The sequence below is a fragment of the Takifugu flavidus genome, chromosome 5 (assembly GCF_003711565.1).
Source record: "Takifugu flavidus isolate HTHZ2018 chromosome 5, ASM371156v2, whole genome shotgun sequence".
NCBI classification, from domain to species: domain Eukaryota; kingdom Metazoa; phylum Chordata; class Actinopteri; order Tetraodontiformes; family Tetraodontidae; genus Takifugu; species Takifugu flavidus.
In genome coordinates, this window is record NC_079524.1 from 3735409 (window position 1) to 3755918 (window position 20510).

The 20510-nt window shown below is 47.8% G+C and overlaps 4 protein-coding genes across 7 annotated transcripts in view; 2 read left to right on the top strand and 2 right to left on the bottom strand.

Moving 5' to 3' along the window:
• The first annotated feature begins 982 nt into the window (after positions 1-982).
• Positions 983-3476, top strand: fbp1a (fructose-1,6-bisphosphatase 1a). Its single transcript, XM_057032217.1, has 7 exons — positions 983-1244; positions 1714-1876; positions 2094-2186; positions 2261-2401; positions 2491-2628; positions 2707-2826; positions 2983-3476. Exons 1-7 carry the CDS (start codon positions 1075-1077, stop codon positions 3172-3174), a joined length of 1017 nt encoding a protein of 338 aa, XP_056888197.1. The 5' UTR covers positions 983-1074; the 3' UTR covers positions 3175-3476.
• Positions 3477-3966: 490 nt separating this feature from the next.
• On the top strand, positions 3967-8888 carry fbp2 (fructose-1,6-bisphosphatase 2). Its single transcript, XM_057032218.1, has 7 exons — positions 3967-4257; positions 5040-5202; positions 5571-5663; positions 6244-6384; positions 6543-6680; positions 8279-8398; positions 8522-8888. The coding sequence occupies exons 1-7, from the start codon at positions 4088-4090 to the stop codon at positions 8705-8707; spliced, it is 1011 nt and encodes a 336-aa protein (XP_056888198.1). The 5' UTR covers positions 3967-4087; the 3' UTR covers positions 8708-8888.
• A 309-nt stretch (positions 8889-9197) lies between these two features.
• ctsla (cathepsin La) lies at positions 9198-12094 on the bottom strand. 2 transcript variants are annotated; one of them, XM_057032216.1, is made up of 8 exons: positions 11950-12094; positions 11064-11198; positions 10859-10981; positions 10621-10773; positions 10076-10300; positions 9827-9995; positions 9621-9738; positions 9198-9544 (listed from the first exon to the last, which is right to left on the bottom strand). In XM_057032216.1, the coding sequence occupies exons 2-8, from the start codon at positions 11184-11186 to the stop codon at positions 9445-9447; spliced, it is 1011 nt and encodes a 336-aa protein (XP_056888196.1). In that variant the 5' UTR covers positions 11187-11198; positions 11950-12094; the 3' UTR covers positions 9198-9444. The 2 variants fall into 2 exon arrangements, with proteins under 2 accessions (XP_056888196.1, XP_056888194.1); XM_057032214.1 differs by lacking the exon at positions 11950-12094 and adding an exon at positions 11322-11523.
• A 2775-nt stretch (positions 12095-14869) lies between these two features.
• The window catches only part of dapk1 (death-associated protein kinase 1), a 32654-nt gene continuing 27013 nt past the window's right edge, over positions 14870-20510 (bottom strand). For all 3 annotated transcript variants that reach the window (XM_057032172.1, XM_057032171.1, XM_057032174.1), the window contains 6 exons: positions 19512-19697; positions 19240-19437; positions 18961-19099; positions 18746-18866; positions 18410-18598; positions 14870-18051 (listed from right to left, as the gene is read on the bottom strand). In XM_057032172.1, the coding sequence (XP_056888152.1) occupies positions 16768-18051; positions 18410-18598; positions 18746-18866; positions 18961-19099; positions 19240-19437; positions 19512-19697 (2117 nt within the window). In that variant the 3' untranslated portion in view covers positions 14870-16767. The remainder of the gene's footprint in view (positions 18052-18409; positions 18599-18745; positions 18867-18960; positions 19100-19239; positions 19438-19511; positions 19698-20510) is intronic.

Genomic DNA, 20510 nt, shown 5'->3' on the forward strand with positions numbered 1-20510 from the left:
GGTCATGCGCAGTCGGTGACCGGGACCAGGTCGGCCTCGTCACTGACGATAGGGGGGGGTTGGCGCAACAGGTGAACCCTACCTGCTCCCTTAATAGGCTGTTTAAACTCAAAAATAGACTATGGAGGGTATAGTTGGCTAGAGTCAATATGGAAACTTCGTGGAATACGCAGGAATTATTTTACTAAAAACCCGATTTGACCTTTTTTCGCCCCTCCCTCGGCTGCTAATTCATTTAATTAACCGTGAACAACGACAATAAAATAAAGATATGGATTAAAGATGACATTAAATGAGAGGATAGATGATAATTCCTTGTTATTAAAGCACACCTGTAGAGTTCGGTGCTCGTCGCTCAACGTGGCGGTCGTCGCCTCGTGCGGGCCTGCGGCCAACAGCGCCATCTTGTGGCGACGCACAGCACTAGCAGTCTTGGAAATTATGTTATTTTAATTGTGGAGCTAGTTGTTTTGGGGAAAATGGATTGTAGAAATTTTAAACATACCATACTAAGTATTTTATTTTACTAGAAGTATCAACCACAAAGCAATTGTATGCACAACGGTGTCATGTTAATAGACGGGTAACAACTTCGATTGTAGTATTTATATTTTCTCACTACTTTGCGCATTTATTTCTGCTGGCTTTTGGCCCTAATTGCGAGGGTCACGTAGAAAGCAAGCATACCCCAGCCATATGTAGTCGAGAAACTGAGAATGTAGTCTTGGACAATAGCAGGAAGAATTTGATTTCACGTTGCAAGAGTTGAGCGTGAGGAAACTGGCGATTCACGCTATCTAACCTGAGCCAGAAAAGCACACAGCAAGGTTTGCGCAACACAGGATTGCATCAAGTCTTTCATTTCTGCTCAAATCCTTGTGCTTGTAGTATTAGCATTTCATCACTGGCCAGACTGGCTTTTACAAAGCGCGTCGTGTTTCCAGCAGGGCCACACCTCTCCCACAGCTCTGGATTGGCTCTCGTCTTTTTCACGCCACCAAGTTCCGCGTTGCGCAGCATTTAAGTGCTGTAACAGTCCCTCCAGCCTCCACACTGAGGGGATCATCTGCCGTCATGTCCGAACGAGGGGCCTTCGACACCAACGTGGTCACTATGACCCGTTTTGTGATGGAGGAGGGGAGGAGAGCCAAAGGCACCGGGGAGCTGACCACGCTGCTCAACGCTCTGGGGACGGCGGTGAAGGCCATCTCCTGCGCCGTGCGTAAAGCTGGGATCGCACACCTGTGAGTTGCCGGGTTCACGGTGGAGTTGTGGTGGATTCCAGTTATTTCTCACAAGTTCCTGTTGGCAGAAGTTGAGCAGGACGTTCGTGTTTTCTGTGGTTAATCAGGAAGCGCATGCGTAAAGCTGCGCAGCTCCCCCGGATCGATTCTTTAGTACTGCCGTTGTCTTATTTACCTTTTGAATATTAATTAAATCAAAATGTTCCTTAAATTCTGCCCTTAAGAATGGTGTAAACTGGTAAAAATGTATCTCAATATTAATTTTATTCAAATTCTACCTAGATATAAATAAATCTTCAGGTGTTTCACTGCATTTTGGAGAGCAGAAGATGACGACAAAAAGAGAACTCTCTTTTTGATTTTGCTAAAAAAAAAAGTGACTTTCATTGCTTTTTTAAAATCATAAAATATTTGAAACTTCACCTCTACATAGTGAACGTGCTTCTCATTGATTCCCTCGTCTCCTCAGTTACGGCATTGCTGGCAGCACTAACGTGACGGGCGACCAGGTGAAGAAGCTGGACATTCTGTCCAACGACCTGGTCATCAATATGATCAAGTCGTCCTTCACCTCCTGCCTGCTGGTGTCCGAGGAGAACGAACGCGCCATCGTCATAGAGCCGGAGAGCAGGGTACGTTCGCCTCCACCATCAGAGAGAGAACGGCTGTTTAAACATAAGAAGTCACCTCAGCTACTATTAAAGATGTGACAGAGCCTCAAAGTTTGTTTTAATGTCTGAGGCAGAACCAGTTTCATCCAGTTTGACCAGTTTTTTCCAAATCTTTTCCTTAAGGAATCTGGTCCCATGTGACTCCTGCAATCGTTTTAACCCTCTTCTTCGCTTCCAGGGCAAATACGTCGTGTGTTTTGATCCCCTGGACGGCTCCTCCAACATCGACTGCCTCGTATCCATCGGCACCATCTTTGCCATCTACAGAAAGGTGCCAGCAAGCCGCAAACACCCGCGGGAAACGTTTGTCTTGTGAGTGTAATCCATTACTTCTCCTCCGCCCAGACGTCAGACGACGAGCCCTCCGAGAAAGACGCCCTGCAGCCGGGCAGGAACCTCGTGGCGGCGGGCTACGCTCTCTACGGCAGCGCCACCATGATGGTGATCTCCACCGGCCAGGGAGTCAACTGCTTCATGCTGGACCCCGTCAGTACCCGCCTGCGCCCCCACGGAGGCGCTGCTGGTCTCTCTCTCGTGCCAACCGGCGTCACATTTCCATCTCTTTCCCCCCTCAGTCGATCGGCGAGTTTATCCTGGTCGATCGGGACGTGAGGATCAAGAAGCGCGGCAAGATTTACAGCTTGAACGAAGGGTACGCCAGAGACTTTGAGCCCGCCGTTACGGAGTATCTGCAGAAGAAGAAGTTCCCTCAGGTAGCGTCGCTGCCTGAGCAGCCCGACTTTATGTGCAGATCGGTTTAAACGTCTGAATGACCTTTTAAATGGCGGCAGGACGGCAGCGAGCCCTACGGAGCTCGCTACATCGGCTCCATGGTGGCGGATGTCCACCGAACCCTGATGTACGGGGGCATCTTTTTATACCCGGGCAATGTGAAGAGCCCCGACGGAAAGGTAATGAGGGCTAATCACCGTTTCAGCCATCCTACATGTACTTTCAGACATTACTGCGCCCTGACGTGACTCCACCCCTGCATCGGGTATCTGCAGGCATCCCCAGACGTGTTTGTTCTAACAGATCCTTTCTCCATAACCTGTCTTCCATCAAAGCTGCGCCTGCTGTACGAGGGCAACCCCATGGCCTACATCATTGAGCAGGCGGGCGGCATGGCCTCCACCGGCTACGAGACCATCCTGGACATCCAGCCCAAGAGCATCCACCAGCGGGCCCCCGTGGCGCTGGGCTCCCCAGAAGACGTGCTGGAGTACGTCGCCATCTGTCGGAAACACGCCAGGAAGTAAGGCCGTGGCGAATCGACGCGGAGCCCCATCGCTCCGCTTTCTCCAGAGTTGGAGGCGGCGCGCACGGCAGAGGGATCGGTGAAGGCACGGCAGACATGTGCACATTCCAAACAAGCCCAAGACCAAAGTTGTGCCAAACAAGAAGCACTTTTCCTCTTCACGTTACCTCCACTTCTGCCTTAAAATGTACATTTATTCAGCACCGAGGACCAAACACACGTTTGTACGCAACAAAACTTGATGTTGAGCTGCTGTCGGATGATGAAGGTCTCAATAAAGTCAGTACGATTCCAAAAAGAAAACCCTCAGGCTTTCTCTTATTTATTTTGGGGGGAGGGGGCCACTCTGACCACCACGCCGTACCCAGTGGAGCTGACCTTTAAGCTAAAGGGCGCGCGGATGCTAACGGCGTCCAAATGATATTTAAAGCTGACTTGAGCTGCTCTTGTCCCGTTAAGTCATCTTCTCCTGGATCGATATCACAGTTGCACCATTCTGCACCGGTTTTAATGAGTTGTTAAACTTCAAAACGCCGCTTGACACCGTTGTACATTAGAAGCCTTTTGGAATCAGACTTGAAGCGGCATCAGAAACGTGGAGCACGTGAAGAGTTTTGTCACGTTTCTGTGTGTTAAACAGGCTGAGAAGTTTCCTCTTGCGCCGCCGACAGACGTGTTGAAAGCCCTGACTTAATACCAGCACTGGTTCCGTCTCTGCAACTGACACCCGACACCCCCTCACCCATTTGTAGCCGCACATTCGCTCTTCCACCCTGCTGCACTCACAAATAGATCCCCTGGCTCGCCCTCCTCTTGGTGGGTATGAAAAGGACTTGGCCGGGGCTGAGCTCCCCCACTCGCTCCCCGTCGTCCCCACCAGCTGCAGCCCGTCAGGACCAGCAGAACCAAACGTGATGGACCAGAGCGCCTTTGACACAGACGTATGGACCCTGACCCGCTTCGTCATGGAGACGGGTCGGCAGGCCAAGGGTGCGACCGGTGAGCTCACCCAGCTCATCAACGCCATGCTGACTGCCATCAAGGCCATTTCCTCTGCTGTGCGCAAGGCAGGTCTGGCTCACCTGTAAGTGCTTTTTTTTTGGGTTTCTGACATAAACGAGGCGGCAGATGAGGGGAGTTCTGTCTGGGTTGAGCTGGGTTTTCAGAGCTAAAAGGCCCCCGTTGCTGCAACAGCCGTTGCAAGACTTCAGTCTATTGCCAAAGACGGTTGTTTTGACATTTTGCCTTTAGAGCAGAGGTATATTTAGGAGCCGCGACAGATTCCAGGGGTTGAGGCTGTGTCGCTGCAAAACGTGAGGATTTAGAACCAGAACCCAATCAGGATTGGTTTCGACACTGTAATCTGGAAATGATAAAGGACCTTTGCATCTGTGCCATGTCACGCTTCAGATAGCATCCAGAAAAGAGAGATTTGGTAACATTTCTGACAGCCTCTCACTGAGATTTGGTAACATTTCTGACAGCCTCTCATTGACCAAAAGCGGGTCGAACTTCTGTTTTTGTGACGTTGCTTCGCTTCACAGTGATTTATCACAGCCCTGGGGTGATATTTTATGCAAGAACTGCACAAATAAACTAGCAAATCTGTATCCCTTGAGCACAGATGCAGAAAAATGCAGCGCCGACTTGCTTTGTGTGGACTTTTGCAAAGATGCTGGATGCTGATTGGTTAAAACGAGTCTGTAAAGATGTAAAAGAATGTCTGAATTCACGCCAGCTCATCATCAACGGACTGCAAACATTGCATAACCAGACACAGATCAACATTGTTTGAAACAAAGATCGTAAGTGGTTGCCATGCCAACAAGTTTTAGACTAAAACCGCTGAGCGATTGATCCACGCAGGCAGGGCTTGGCGGGCTCGGTCAACGTGACGGGCGACGACGTGAAGAAGCTGGACGTGCTGTCCAACGACCTGGTCATCAACATGCTGCAGGCCTCCTACGGGACCTGCTGCATGGTGTCCGAGGAGAACAAAGAGCTCATCGTCACCCCCAAAGACAAGAGGGTGAGTGAGGCAGGACAAAAGCCCCCGTAGTGTGAAAATGACTCAAAATCCTCACACAGAAATACGTGCAGAGACTCATTTGAGACTTAATTACATTAAGAATCAGTTTAAAGCACAGAGAACAATATTTGTGTGCTCTGCGTCATGTGACGTGTGACACCAAGAGTGTGGCTACGACCTGACATGTGACCCCCGTGGCCTAATGCTGGATTAGGTAACAGTAAAGTACACGTTTGAAGCGCTATAATATATAAATGAAGGACACCGAAGGACAAATGTAAGCTCAAAACAATCATGAAATCTGAGTATGTTTTAATGTACTAAAATGATATATTATGTGTAATTAACCTGTGCGTCTTTTGTCGCAGGGTAAATACGTAGTGTGCTTCGACCCGTTGGATGGCTCCAGCAACATTGACTGTTTGGCTCCTATCGGCACCATATTTGCCATCTATAAACGGGTTCGTTTCTTTGTTGATGTCGTGATGTCTTGACCTGCCTCTGATGTCGCTCATGTGGTTTATAACATATTTGCATCTGATCAATACTAAAAATAATGTAGATGGCTCCGTACAGAGAACAAGACATATCAAAATAAAAAAAATATGTCAACATTTATACCAGAGACGTACAGTGTAGTTCTAGTTTGTTTGTTTTTTAAATTAGAACACTCAATGTTATTTGTAGAGATCTCAAAAGAAATTCAAGGCGCAGTACCATCGTTTAGACACTAGAGCGCAGTGTTGTGTAGGTTTTCTCCTGGATTAGCTTCACTGCCACCATTTGAAGTCCAGTTCGTGTTCTTTGTCTCACGAATATTTGAATCTCTTGAAGAGATCTTCTCTCATGTGATGAACTTATCAATGCATAAAATGCTGAATGTTGATGCATTTAGTACACATTCACCTCTGGCCTCCGAATTCATATAATAGCATTCACATTAGTTTCCTTTTCTCTTACCTTGCTTACCATTCATAGCAGCTGTTTTGAAACTTTCCCTCAACTACTGTCTGATTTGAGCTAGTTCATCCCTTGTTTCAGGTGTCCGAAGGTGAGCCTACAGAGAAAGATGCCCTCCAGCCAGGAAAGGCCATGGTGTGTGCAGGCTATGCTTTGTATGGCAGTGCCACCCTGGTGGCCCTCACCACCGGCACCGGCCTCCACTTCTTCATGCTGGATCCTGTAGGTACTTCAGGCTCACTTTAACCATGACAGCAGCATGTAACAGTGCTCATTTAACAGTTTTATGCTTTTATTGCTGAGAAAACACCCTCTCATTCATTCATTGTTTTTAAAAGTATCACTTAAAGACAACCAGCAATCTAGATTCTCTTCTTCAGGCCATCGGCGAGTTCATCTTGATTGAGAGGAACGTTAAGATCAAGCAGAAAGGGAAGACCTACAGCCTCAACGAGGGTTACGCCAAGTACTTCCACCCCTCCATCAACGAGTACCTGAAGCACAAGAAGTACCCAGAGGTGAGAGCTTCGGTCAGAGAAACCGAATCGGATTCTCAAAGGTTTCCTGATGAATTATTTCACTGATTATCAGCAGGCTGTTGCCTAATTTTAATCATTTTAATTTTGCAACTGGAATTATGTAAATATACTCATCAGTAGCAAAATTAGTCTTAAAATATGAATGTATCCGATCAGCTCACACTCACAATATGTCAAAGGTTTGAGGAGAGTCAAGGGGAACCTTCAGAGTCATACTGGTCCCCAAACATGTGACTGAGGGTGGGGACGCCCGGGTTCGTCAGCTGAGCTGCAGGAAACATGCTGCTCCTCAGGAAATTGCAGTTTCTCGTCTGGGAAGTCTGAAACAGCCGAGTCAGCATTTCTGCCGCACGATTACCAGATGTTGCTCGCACATCAGCATCAGACCTTCATGTCCTGTATGTCGCACTCCTCACGTGACATCAGCTCTGAAATCTTCAGAGTAGTTTAAGCTAAATTAGTTTAAGATATAGCATCTAAATCAAAGAGCGGTGGGATACACTCGATCATTCGGTTCCTCTGATATTTACTCTCTGGACCAAATGTCTGACCTGAGTTTTAGTGTCTTCACACGCCAGATGTAGGGTGCCGAGAACAGTTTGCAGGCTGATGAACAGTGTTTTACACTGATATTTAGGCAGAATGCAGGAGGGAGGGCAACAAGTAAGCGGTGGCCCAGAACATCAAAGGCCTGTTTGAGAGTTAAGACGCGGTTTAAAGGTTGAGGTTAGAAATTACGTTACGTTTATGAAAGTCCCCATAAAGTTAGAAGTACAAGGAAATGTATGTGTGTTTAGGGGTGGGAGGGTTTTTGGGAAATGTTATTGGCCACGCCCCCAAAATGACTCGGCCCTGACTCAGCAGGCACATGATCCTCAGCTACCTCATGCCTGAACACGGCGCCACGCTCACGTTGTTCTTAGGGCTGTGGGGCAACACTGGTTCATAAAAGGTCAACGTAAACACGCAGTAAACAACTTCCAGATTAGACTCAGGGCGGGGGGGAAAGCTGATCCCGGAGCGCGGCCTGAGATTGTTCCCTGACTTTCTTCTGCAGGTGGACTTTGACCTGTTTACCGTTGTGTCGCTGCTTGTTTTCCAGCAACGTATCGGGACCACCGCAACTACGTATGAATCGACCTGTTCGAAGTGACCTTTAGAATTAGGAAACAACAGAGTCGATCTGAGCAAACGTGGATAAGAGGATCAGACCCGTGGAAACACCCCACTGTGATACGAGGCCCAAACAGAAAAATAAGATAATGCGTCAGCTGAATAAACCAACTCTTCAGCCTTGGTGATAACTGTAACTAAAGACTCTCAACCACCGTCTGACCTGTTCATACGACACTTTTAGGAATCTTCCTAATCCTGCTGTAGGTTTTAGAGTCCAGAACTCAACACAACACGCTGTTGACCTATCAGCCATACTGACCCAGGGAACACCAAGTCCTCACAAATATCACTAAATCCAGATTCACACTGCTGAATAATCTGGCGATGTGTCTCCGACCACATGAACTCGCGCTCAGTTCCAGTGGCAGGAGAATGGCAGATGTTGTCTTTGCCTCCCGCAGGATGGCGGTTCCCCGTTCGGAGCTCGCTACGTCGGCTCCATGGTCTCCGACGTTCACCGCACCATCGCCTACGGGGGCATCTTCATGTACCCCGCCAACGAAAAGAGCCCCAAGGGAAAGGTGAGCCTTAGCAACCGTCGTCACGTGGTCCAGTTGTGCAGGTTCACCTTGTGTCAAGATGAACTTAAAATCGAGAGGAACAACGGTTGTGTGCAACGAAATAAAATAATTCTCTCCTCGAAGCTGCGGCTGTTGTACGAGTGCAACCCCATAGCCTTCATCATCGAGCAGGCGGGGGGCATCGCCACCACCGGCACGCAGAGAGTCCTGGACGTCCAGCCCGAGGGGCTCCATCAGCGGGTGCCCTTCGTGGTGGGCTCCCCTGACGACGTCAACGAGTTCCTGACCTTTGTCCAGAAGTACCAGTGACCTCGACGCCTGTTTGGAACAGTTAAACAGCCCCGGTCGCTCCGCCAGACGCCGCGTGAGGAGCCCGTTTAGAAGTCTGATTACATGAGTTGAACAGGATGAACTGGCAATGTTTACATTTGGGGTTTTTGTTCACGTGCTGCCCCCTCAGGACCCGAGATTAAACCATTTCCAGGCCCCACAGGCGACATTTGTGGTCAGTTCCACACCGTGAGCAGTTGGAGTCATGTTTGAGCGTTATCGCTTTTCTCATGTCTAATGTTTAACTCGCGTTTTCCATCAACGCCCGTAAAGTGGAGTAAGTGTGACACGTGAAACTGGGACAGGTGAAAATTGCATCAGCAATGAGGTGATTATCAGATCAGATCACCACTATCAGATTAATTTCTCTGAGAAAACCAGTAAAATTGCAGCAACAGTGCAGATGTTTGATATCCAGAATCCAGTCACATGACTCAAGATGACAAAAAAAACCCTCAAAACAACAAAATAGTGTTTGTCAAGTTTAATTATGATCACAATAAGAATAAAAAAGCTCATTTACAATGAACAAGGTGACCGACAACGCAGCAATCACCGCACATATTTACAAACAATAAACACTAAGATCGTCCGGCGTGAAAACAGCCAAAACAAAATAAAACGGCGCCTTTTCCTTTAAAAGAACAAAACTAAAGGGTGTTCCCTCGCAGCCGTCTCTGATAAAAACTATAGCACTACATCAGCGCGGGCAAACTTCAGACGAGAGGATAACTGGCCGCCGTGGCGATCCCGCAGTGGTTCTTCTTGTCCTTGGCCATGTAGATGTAGCCTTTGTCCCCCCAGTTTTCACTCCAGCTGCAAGACAACAATAAAAAAAAACGTGTTAAAACGAGTCCACGTCTGTTAGGTTTGAAAAGAGAAAAACACCCACCTGTTCTTGACGATCCAATATTTCTTTCCGTCCACGTCCTTTCCTTCGAAACCGTATCCCACCACCAGCACGCCGTGGTCCAGCTCCTCGCTGCTGCACTCCTTGTCATAGTAGATTCCTAAAACAAGACACAGAGACGTCAACAAACCAGCTCAGCTAACGGCTAAGCTCAAATGCTAACAAGCGACACACTAAAACAAACTGACCTGAATGGTAGAACTGGAAGGACTCGTGGCCGGCATCGATGGCGACCGAGACGGGCCCAACTGAGGCCACGGCCTTCATCAGCGCCCGCTCGCTCCCGCTGGGGACGTCGACAAACCCGGTGTCGTTGGCGGAGTTGTATGAGGGGTCATAGTGGCACGGTCCCTCATCCTTGATGGACAAAAACGGCATTTTAGACTTTCGCCACCAAAATTAGCCACAATCCCTGCGATAATATTCAGGATACGTACAGTTCCCAGGTATGGGTAAGACTCCTCGGAGTCCAGACCGCCGTTGTCCTTGATGTACTGGAAAGCCTGGTCCATCAGCCCGCCGTTGCAGCCCTCGTTGCCCTCTGGTCTGGAGCAGTCTACCAGGTTCTGCTCGCTCAGCGACACCAGTGTCCCGGTCTTCCTGAACTGCTGCCCCTCCATAGCTCCGGTGGTGCTAAAGGCCCAGCAGGAGCCACACTGACCCTGGAAGATAAACAGCAGAAACAAAACTGTTCAGACCAAGGAAAGGTGACTTCACCCAGGCCCAAATCGCACCGAGCCGGTCGCACCGGTCTCAGCTTACAGGGCGGTAATGTACAGAATGTCACAGGAGTCTGAGCAGGCGGAAGGAGGAGGAGCAGCACGTGGAGCCCACAGATAACAAAAACAACACGCCTCTTATCACGGCTCAAAACAGCCCTGACGTGTCCTCGTCAGTCCTCTACAGGCAGACACCAAAAACAAACACCGAAGCAGGTCAGACGGGCTCGTCCATGACGCTCCTGTTTCACCACGTTCGTTACCTGGTCCTTGACGGGGGTGACGTAGCCCTTGTCCCTCCAGTCGACGGAGCGTGGGGCTTCCAGGAAGTTGGGCTCCATGAACAGGGATCCCCTGAGTTTCCTCTGTGACTTCAGCTTGTAGCCATTCATGACCTGCCTGAACTCCTCATGAGTCTGTGGGAAGACAAGTCAATATTAATGGTCTTTACCAGTTTACCAGGACAGACAGAACCACCCCAATATGGACCATTTAGCTTACCATGTCTCCAAAGTGGTTCATGCCCAGACTGTAGGTATGTTTGCCCATGGAGTGCTCCAGGTTGTGTAACTCGATCTTCTTCAGGTTCTTCTCCCACACCATTCTTCTCCAGCCCTCCTCCTTCTGAACAGGCACACACATGCAAATCAGCCCCCGTTTGATCAGCGCACAGCTCGAACTGCGCTCGCTACCAAACACACATCACCTCATGGTAGTTCTTGGAATGCCAGTCCTTCCACAGGTTCCAGTGCTCGTCCAGCTGTGGGTCCAGGCTGGGGGCCGAGAGGGCTGCAGTCACGCACAGGGCCAACACCACAACGGGAAACATCCTGATCTTCAACTGGAAAACAGCGACCAAACAGTTAAAAAAAGGGAATAAACGCGTAAAATCAGGGAAACAGGACGCAGAAAAGCCGCTCGTCATGCAGCCAGAACAGAATGTTCATTCCCATGATTCACCCACCGGGATCAGCCGTGACGCTGCAAAACACATTCCAGGCGCTACATTAAACAATACACGACCAAGTGGGCCACTCTTTTACGCAATTACGGTTTAAATAAAGCGGTTTTAATGAAACCAGGAGAGAGGAACTGCGGTCGGATTTCGGGAAGAAGGAGAAAAAAAAAAAACCGAGTCTGGTTTTGTTTTGTTCGCAGTCACGGGATCTGGATCGGCAGGGAGCCAAGAACCCGGCCGGACATCGAAACTACAACAGGATAACGAAATTAAAAGCAGTTGGACGGTGGCCGAAGCGTTACCGGCCGGTCTTTCCTCTGAAACGAAACAGGGAAAGAGAGAACTCCAACAATGGGCGATTAATGCTCCGGACAGGCGGACTGCGTCAAAGGCTGCCGAGCAAAACAAGATGGCTCATGCAGCAGCTCCAGAAAACCGTGGGATATTTAGCCTAACCATAGAAACACAAAAGTCTCACATCTGTCTTGAAGGTCAATCGTATACATATGTATTTTGCGGTTCAATAAAGATATTTTTTAAAAGCAACACAATATATAACGCAATGAGATTTTGCACGAATTGAATGTATAACTGTAGCGGCTTTTTAGCTAGTGTTAAAAACCGCTAAACTTACTGTTAGATCCTCAATGTAAACGACGAGCTGAAGAAAATAACCTGCTGTTTTCGGGGTACACAAAGTTTATAAAGGCCCGACGGGCAGCGGACACGCCACCCATCCCGCTCTCTGATTGGTCCGCTATCGTCGGGCTGAGCTCTCTGATTGGTCCACCTTTGTTTATTGCGATATTGCCCCGCCCCGAGGTGTGACGCTATCAAGGAAGCACGTGAGTCCCTATCTTTGGAATGGTGATGAAATTAGATCATTTTCCCCCTTTTCAGCAGGTCCTTTTTTAACAAAACATTACGATAAGTGCATTTTCATAAAAATATAATTTCGTAAAAATATTAAAGCTTATAATCGCAGAATTAACTGCAAAACAAAGTAAATGGTCACTGAAAATAATCATTACACGTCACTGTGCAACGTGTCAGTTTTTCCTAATCCCTTAACGTCGTATTTTATTGGGTTAACTCGACCTAAATAGTCTAAGGTGCGTTTTATTTTAAGACTTTACACCCAAGTTGACAACACCCATGCTAAGTCACTGATGGCTTTAAATGCATGGAAATTGCACGTATTGTAATCTTATCAGCATCACAAACAGCAAACAAGAGCTGAAAAGGACAAAACACTGAAAAAGTCGTGGAAAAAAATAACAATTTATACCCATAAATAGCAAAAGAGGTCATGTCACAGTTGAAATAAGTGAATTCTCACAAATGTTCCACGGGTCAGAGAACATTTGCAGTGCAGGATTTAAAAATGCCACTGCCGTCACTTCTACCCATCCATCAAATTTAAAATCAATCTAAACTTGATTGAATTATTTTAGCACATCAATTCAGAATGAAAAGTGTAGCATCATGGCAGTTGCTCAGATTACGCCACAGACAATCCAAACTGGTGGTGTGTGTGTCACTGGTCTGTGTGTGTGTGTGATGGCTCATCCAGATTTGGCCACTGCATCACGCGGAATATAGGCTTCCGTCGCAGCATACTGTTACAGTTTGCAGAAAGCTTGCAGGGAGCAGTTGTCATCCTCAGCAGATTATTCACACAGCGACAGCATGACTGCCGAGCACATCCTGCACAACAGGACATAAAGTGGTCACTGGGGGTCACAGAAGCCTGAGCCTGCAGCTGGATTCCTCCCCATGAGCATGAATTAAATGTGGACAAGGTTCAGCATGTCACCCGTGACTGACACCTGTGAACATCAGTTTTGCTCTTTTGATGTTTACAGAATCACTGGAGCTGAAATAAAGTTCTTCAATTTAGTTTCAAAATGGTAATTTGGATTGGTAATTTAGATCTTCTACACCGCAGACTTCTGCAGATATAGATATATTTCCTGTGAGAGGAGAAAAGCACTGTTGATTAAAATAATCAGAACGTTTGATGAGTGATAAGTGATCGACATATTTGCAGACACAGAGCGCCAGTGAGGAGCACCTCAAGGTGTAAACATGTCTCCTTGTTTTCCTTCATCAAGGAGCCAATATGATTGAATCTGGAGGTATTTGGTGAAGCGTTAAGCTCCAGGCAGGCTGTAGTAATCAGTATTGAGGTGAAAACAAAGCTGAGATAATAAGATTGGCCTGTGTATGTGCCTCTGCAGGACTAAAGCAAGGCTAGCCTCGTTCACATGTCTTATTTTTCCATACAGGTGGAACCTTTAATCATTCAGCTAAAGGCACCTCACATGATTTGAATCCCTCCCCCACCTGCAAAAACAGGCTTGACAGGAGTCAGCAGTCAGGGGCAAGTGAAGACAACCTCCGTTTCGGTTGAGTAGACCCATCATGTGACTGAGGGAGGATGACTCGGCAGCTCCATAATGAACCCAGAAAAGTGTGAATAACACCCTGGAATTCTGAAGAAACAAAGATTATTTTACTCAGTGCTGGATGGAAACTACAAAGAGAACAAAATGTACTATTGTCAACTAAGAACTGCACTAGACATGCACTAATCTTAAGGAAACAGCAAGCATCAAATTAGACTGAAGTTTAAAGATGAGCCAGACAGGAAGTCAGGAACTCAGAGGGGACCACCGTCACGGGTCACCCTCCCTGGGTGCTCGTGTGTTGCTCCACCACGTTTCTGCCAACGGAGATGCTAAATCCTTCACACATGGGGGTCAAACCCAGTCCTCCAGAGGTGCAACCAGCTGTGGTTTCTACCCTCCCAAACAGTTTTCACTGAGACGAGAGGGGTTAAAGATTCGTCTACCTGCTGGGTCAGAAGACCCAGCTGGATTTTGGCCCCCGAGAGCTGGGCTCATAGGACAAAAATCCAGCATAAATCATCCCGAGAAGAGCTGAATGTTCTAGTGTTGGTTGTTGTTACGCAAACTGAGCAATAGCTGCAGTAAAAATAATTACAATTCTGACTATTCTAAAATAATCAAGGACAGAGAGTGTGATATTATGCAAAGAATTTATTATAAAATGTATTACACAGTAAAGTGTCAGGAGTACTAAGAACATGGCATTCCAGGACATGCTAAAATAATGTAACATAAATAAGTGGTAAAAAGACTTGTGCAATGTGGCGTTTGAGTCAGAGTCGAGGGACCAGTTAAACCCACTGGTTTGGTCACAATGACCGTGTGTTTTCCTCCAGTTTGATATCACAGATTTCATTAAACATAAAAAGTTCCCATACGTTTTCTCAACAAACAATACAAATATTTTACATCCCTTTGTGAAACATCACCTCGGTTCGTGGACTGTACAAGGCGACAGTAAAGGAAGGAATGTTTTAGGCACACGACATTGGCAACCGTTACACACAACTTCAAAGAAAGCGTCGCCGTGACAAGATAAATTAAATCTTCCAAATTTAAATATTCTTAGAAAAAGTCTGGGATACATTCATTCTTGCCTTGGTGGACTCGGCAAGTTTTCATGTTTTTGGACATACAGGATGAGGTCGGTAGGACACCGCTTGTTTGTGACTTGACAGGTCACTAAAGAGATTATTTGATGAATTGATGGTAACACTGGGGGACTGAAAATACTGCACTCCAGCTTCTGTCCTGAAAAAGGCTTTTTACATCTGCGGCGTCTTCAGGGCAAACAACACCTCGTCTGGAATTTCCACTTGTGTCTGCTTCATTCATGTTCCAGAAGCAGCTGGTGTGAAACCGAATCACCTTTTTAAGAACATTACTGTGGAAAACGCGAACCGTTCTGTTCGCTCAGCCATCACCGCCAAGTTGAAAGAGGAGCTGAAATCACGTGTGGCTGACCAACACTGAAAGTGGAGTCCAACGCCGACGCCGCTGCCGCTTCGAGGTGCTGACGCCCAGCAGACGCTGCTCTCACTCCGAGCCTGAAGCCCAGCGAGGCCACCTCCACCCCGTCAGCACCACAACATCCTGGTTGGTTGGTTGATTCCTATGCAGAATATCATTTTTTGGTATGCAGGAAGGACAAAGTTCCATCGAAATGATCCGTTTTTGGGAAAGCAAAAACTGTGTTTGGAAGGCAAAAAGACCCTTTGGATGAAACAAAGAGAGAAACTCAGGTATAAATATTTACAGTCACGCTTTATGTTACAGGTCCCCCGGTGACTTTATTTGGATTTAATGCAGCAAAGGTACTGAAAAAAAAACACAAATAGATATTATTGTGTGGCATTTTGATCTTAATCCAGCCTTTATCTTAATCATTAAAGTGTTAATAGCATCACAGGAGTGTTCTGTTGTTTCCTGTTAGTGTAAAACAGGAACTGCAAAACACGACACAATATACTAAAATTACCTGTGAGGCTGAATCGAAAGCTGACAGCTAACTGAAGATGAAACAGGAACCAATATAGTCACGACTTTGGGACATTTTTTAAAACTATTTACCGATACTTAGAGGCCAGATGAAGACGAATGCCCCGCTCAGGGTTCCCAAAACTCAGAGGAGGGGGGATTTTTAAGTTTGACAGGTGTCAGTGGTTCAGCTAACTGGCTATCGTGTAATCTTTAGGAAATGGAGGGACCCGTAAATAAAGCGCCACCAAAAATAAATCTACAGTGCAGAGACAAAGAGAAAGAGAGTATCAACGATCAAATATACACCAATATTGACGCGGACAAGAGCGTCATATCAACTCCAATATGAGAACAGCGAGTTTCATTTTTTCTGTAACATGGATCCAGTTTTTCTTTCCACTCACTGACCTTTAATTGTAAACAGGGAGATTTACGGCCTTTTAGTCCTGATTAAAACTGTAGACAAGGCACAGTTTTCTTACCAGACAGAACTACTGTCTTCATATGAAACAAGACTCGTTGTGCTCTTCAGGAAAGGGGGGGGCGGGGGTGTAGAAGGCCTCAAAGGCACTCTGCAAAATTCTGGTAGTTTCCTTTTTAATGGCCAAATGTCACACTGGTAACAGAGACGAGGATTATAATATGAAAAGGAAGTGATGTAACCGAGGATGGACTAGTAAAGACGGCAGCCTCAGATGTGCTAAAAAGGTCCGAACACAAAGGAGCCGTCTTTGTAGCAACTTCCTTTTGTTAGAGTCATTAGCAAAGCAACGAGCTGCGCGTTGCTCTCGGCCGCAAGACGTTGATGAGATTTGTGTTAAAAAAGCAGCACGACTTTACGAAGATAATAAAAGCACTGGATTTCTCTTTGGAGAACGATCCGCTCTTTCACAACATTCACGACGAACAGCGGAGAAGTGTACCGGTGTGACGGGCGCCAACACGACATCTGGGTCACATGGAAAGGTTTCAGGAATGAGCAGCTGGACTCGGAAAGATTGCACTTCAAGTTCTTCCCCCCACGGATCTGTGACTCTTCCCTCTATCGGACCCCGGTGGGCTCAGCGAGAGACGACCGAGCTGATCGAGTTGTACGACGTGCCGCCGTTGCAGATCGCTGGGTATCCGTTGGCGGCCCCGCCGACGGCCTCCGCGTTGACCCTGAAGACGGGAGAAGCTTTGAGCAGGAAGTCGGCGGCGTCCCTGCGACCCAGCTCCCTCAGTTTGGCCATCAGCACCCCGACTGTGCTGTCCGCTCGGCTGCTCCACTCCTGCAGGAGCGCCGCGGTCGGGCTGGGCTGCTGAGCCGCCTGCGGAGAGTCCGGCTCAGCGGCGCCATTTGTCCCGCTACTGTGTTTGGCGACCAAATCTGTGAGGCCGAGGTTCATAGCCAGCAGACACCAGTCTTTCCCCATAGCGTCAGGCGGGTCCAGCATGCGACACAGCTTCCGGCGAGCCAGCAGGGGGACATCTGATATATGGATGTCCGTTCCCAGGGTCCCCTGCTGGTAAACCTCAGCACAGCCGAAGGACAGGATGCTGCTGAAGCTCTCTCTGTAGCCCCCCATGGTGTTGGTGAGGGAGCTTTCCCGCTGCGCTTGGGCACGGAAAAAGTCTTTGGGCTGGTAGATCATGATGGGGGCGTGATGTTCCCGCAGCTGCTGGGGACTAAGGTAGTATTTGGCTGTCAGCAGTCCAGGAAGAGTGGAGGTCAGCAGGTTCTCTGTTATACTACAGATGGTGTCCAACAGGGTGTAGCACTTGGCCCGCTCCGAGTCGTGGCCGCGCACCTGAACCTCCACCCCCTGCCCGTGATTGACCAGCAGGATAATAGCCTCCACTCCTGCCTGGCTGACTTTGGCGCCATTCGTCCACAAATGGATGTCGCCGTCGAAATCCTCTCCGCCTTCTTCTTCAGACTTCTGCTGGTGGCTCCAGCGACACAAGTTCACCTGCAGTTTGTGGAACAGGCCACACGGGAAAGGAGTGAGGTGCTCCGCAGGGACGAGCCGTATGCCACCGTAGATCAGCACCTCGTCCTCCTCGTCCTCTTCGGTCCAGGAGCGGTGGAGGCCGCTCGTCTTGATGAGAGCGGGAACGTCCACCATGAAGGGGTTGCTGGCGTCACGGGCGCAGATGTCCATGGCATCCAGGATCTGGAGCAGCTCCTCTACGTCGCTTTCTGGAACAAGAGCCTGCACCTCCTCCAGCCTGTAGCGCCCCCGGTAGTGGTGGATGGCCTTGGGGGCCTCCACAGAGAGCAATTTGCCCAGGATGCCGCTGCAGAGCCACCGAGGCTCCAGAAGAACAACGTCCTGCACCGTCTCGCTCTGCATGATATTAATCTGGGAGGAAGGGGAAAAATAAAAATGATAAAGTCCAACATTTTCAAAATGAAATTGTCTGTTTTAGTAATTTACTGAGCTGAGAAATGAAGAAATACACGAATAAATCAATAAAAAGAGCGCCATCAATAATTGTGGATGGTTTTTCCTTCAGTTATTAACAGATACTGCACCCTAGTGGCAGCCACTTGTAATGACAGCCAGCTCAACGGACATACAAAACAATTATGTTAAATCCACCAAAAACAGAAAGGGAATTTAGTCAGGAGTGATGTTTAAAGTTTGGAAGCTTTTCATATGCATATTTATTTTTAATCAGCTGTAAGGTATTCTGATTTGATAATGATCAAACACGCACCTCGCCCATGCTGTGGAGCTGCATGGTCAGCGTGCGCAGATGATCCTGGCTGACCAGCGGGTTGATGTGCTCCTGGACATCGCTGACAAACTGCTGCCATGATGTCAGCTGGTTGGGTCCGCTCAGTCTCCTCCAGGATGGGAGGGTAGTCAGCAAGCGCTCTGTCAGCTGCGTCATGGGACTACACTTCTGCAAATTTGAAGGTTGAGACCAATTTAGTGGAAAACAGTTTCTTAGCAACACACAGACACTCTGACTGAAGGCTTGAATCTGTTGAAATATTTTTTTCCCCTCATCATCCTGCTATATGAAGCATTACACACGACATAGGCTCACAGAGATGATGCTGCTGCGAAGTTCCTGTAGGTGATTCCTCAGAAGCTTAACGTCTTTGGAGTTTGAGGCCCCAGCGTCCATCACGAACAATTTTTCACTGATCTGCAGGTCAACCCCGAACCTGCAAACAAAGCAAAGATATTTGAGTCTGTAGTCCCACGGAGGGGAGGAGCCACTTCAACAGAATCGGTTTGCTTCTCCTCTGTGGACCCGACCTGTTCCTGACTTCCTTGAGAAGCACTTTCTCCTTGTCATAAGTGAACTCCCCGGAAAAAGCTCTGGGGATGTCAGCGAGGTCGGCGTGTGTCGCCACGAGCACGACCACCAGGGGCTGCTGGATGCGACCTCCAAAAGCTGGAGAAGGGCAGGAAAACACATCTGATTAGAACAAGCTCCAAAAACTCCTGTCAAAAGGAACATCAAACTACACTGAACATACAGATTCTCTTTGAATCTGAATGATACCGTCACAAACGTATCGTTCCCATCCTCACCGATGTTGTCCTGTGGCAGAGTGAGAGCTTTCAGCAGGTTCAACCAGTAGGTGACGTGGCTCAGCTGGGTCTCGTACGGCTCCTCCAGGCTGAACAGGACCAAGTGGATCGCTGTGCTGTCGTTGGCCGCAAAGTAGTCGTAGGAGCAGTGATAGACGGGGTTCCCAGAAAACTCCCATACGCTGAAGTCGCCCACGCCTGTGGAGAGGAGGGACGCGTTAAAGACGCAGCCATTAAACGTATAACCGTGAATGTAGCCCGTGTGTTCTCACCGTGGATGTTGGCGTGCTGGATGTCGATGGCCTTTGTAGCCTGTTCGTCGGCCGTGGACAGGGCGCTGTGGACGGGGGAGAAGACCTCCAGAACTCCTTTGGTCAGGCTTGGCTCAAACATCATGCTGCGACTCCGCACGCTCACATTCTCGCAGCCGGGGTACAGATTGGAGATGCTCACCGAGACTAAATTCAAAAAGGAACAAACAAGGATAAATGTTTGGTTTTTTCTAATATGGAATTCGATTTTTCCATCAGGTGATGGTTTTGTAAACATTTAACTTTTCCTTAAAACTGTTTTTTAGGTGGCATATTTAATGCACGTCTATTGCCAGAAGGGGGAGCCATTTTACTACAAATATATGGACTTTTCAGACCAAAGTCTGAATTTCCTCGACCGCATGAAACACAATGCCTAAAGTTACTCGGGATTTAAACTGAGAATCATTAAAACCGTGAAAAATGCATTCAGGTTTCCTTCACGACAGTATTGTGTCTGAGGAACTACGTTTACACATCCCGAAAGACTGAGATGCTCCAGCTGTACACACAACCTTCGTCTTGATATGTGCTGTTGTATGCATTACAGGTTTTATAGAGATGGCAGCCCATAAACATTGACACAGGACAAAAGTAAATATGGGTTTGAGGTAATAAAATTGGACAAAAGAACAATATGAATGCTTGCGTTGCTTTTGCTTGAGGACAAATCTAAACGCGAGACAGATGGACGCTGCAACTGTTCCCTCTCAGCTCTGCTTCTCTGTTTTTCAGTGGACTCCTGGCACGTCTCGCTGCAGACACGGAGTCGATAAAAGCCTCAGTGAATTCAGGACCCAAAAGCTCTTCCACAGTCTTTTGAGCAGCTCACCTAAACAACTATCGTCACATAAGAAAACATCTTGTTTGTTTGAGAGGAAATGACTTGCCGTATTAGAGAATGGAGCCTTTTAGGGAAACACAATGATGGATGTACGTGGTCTGTGTGCATATGTGAGA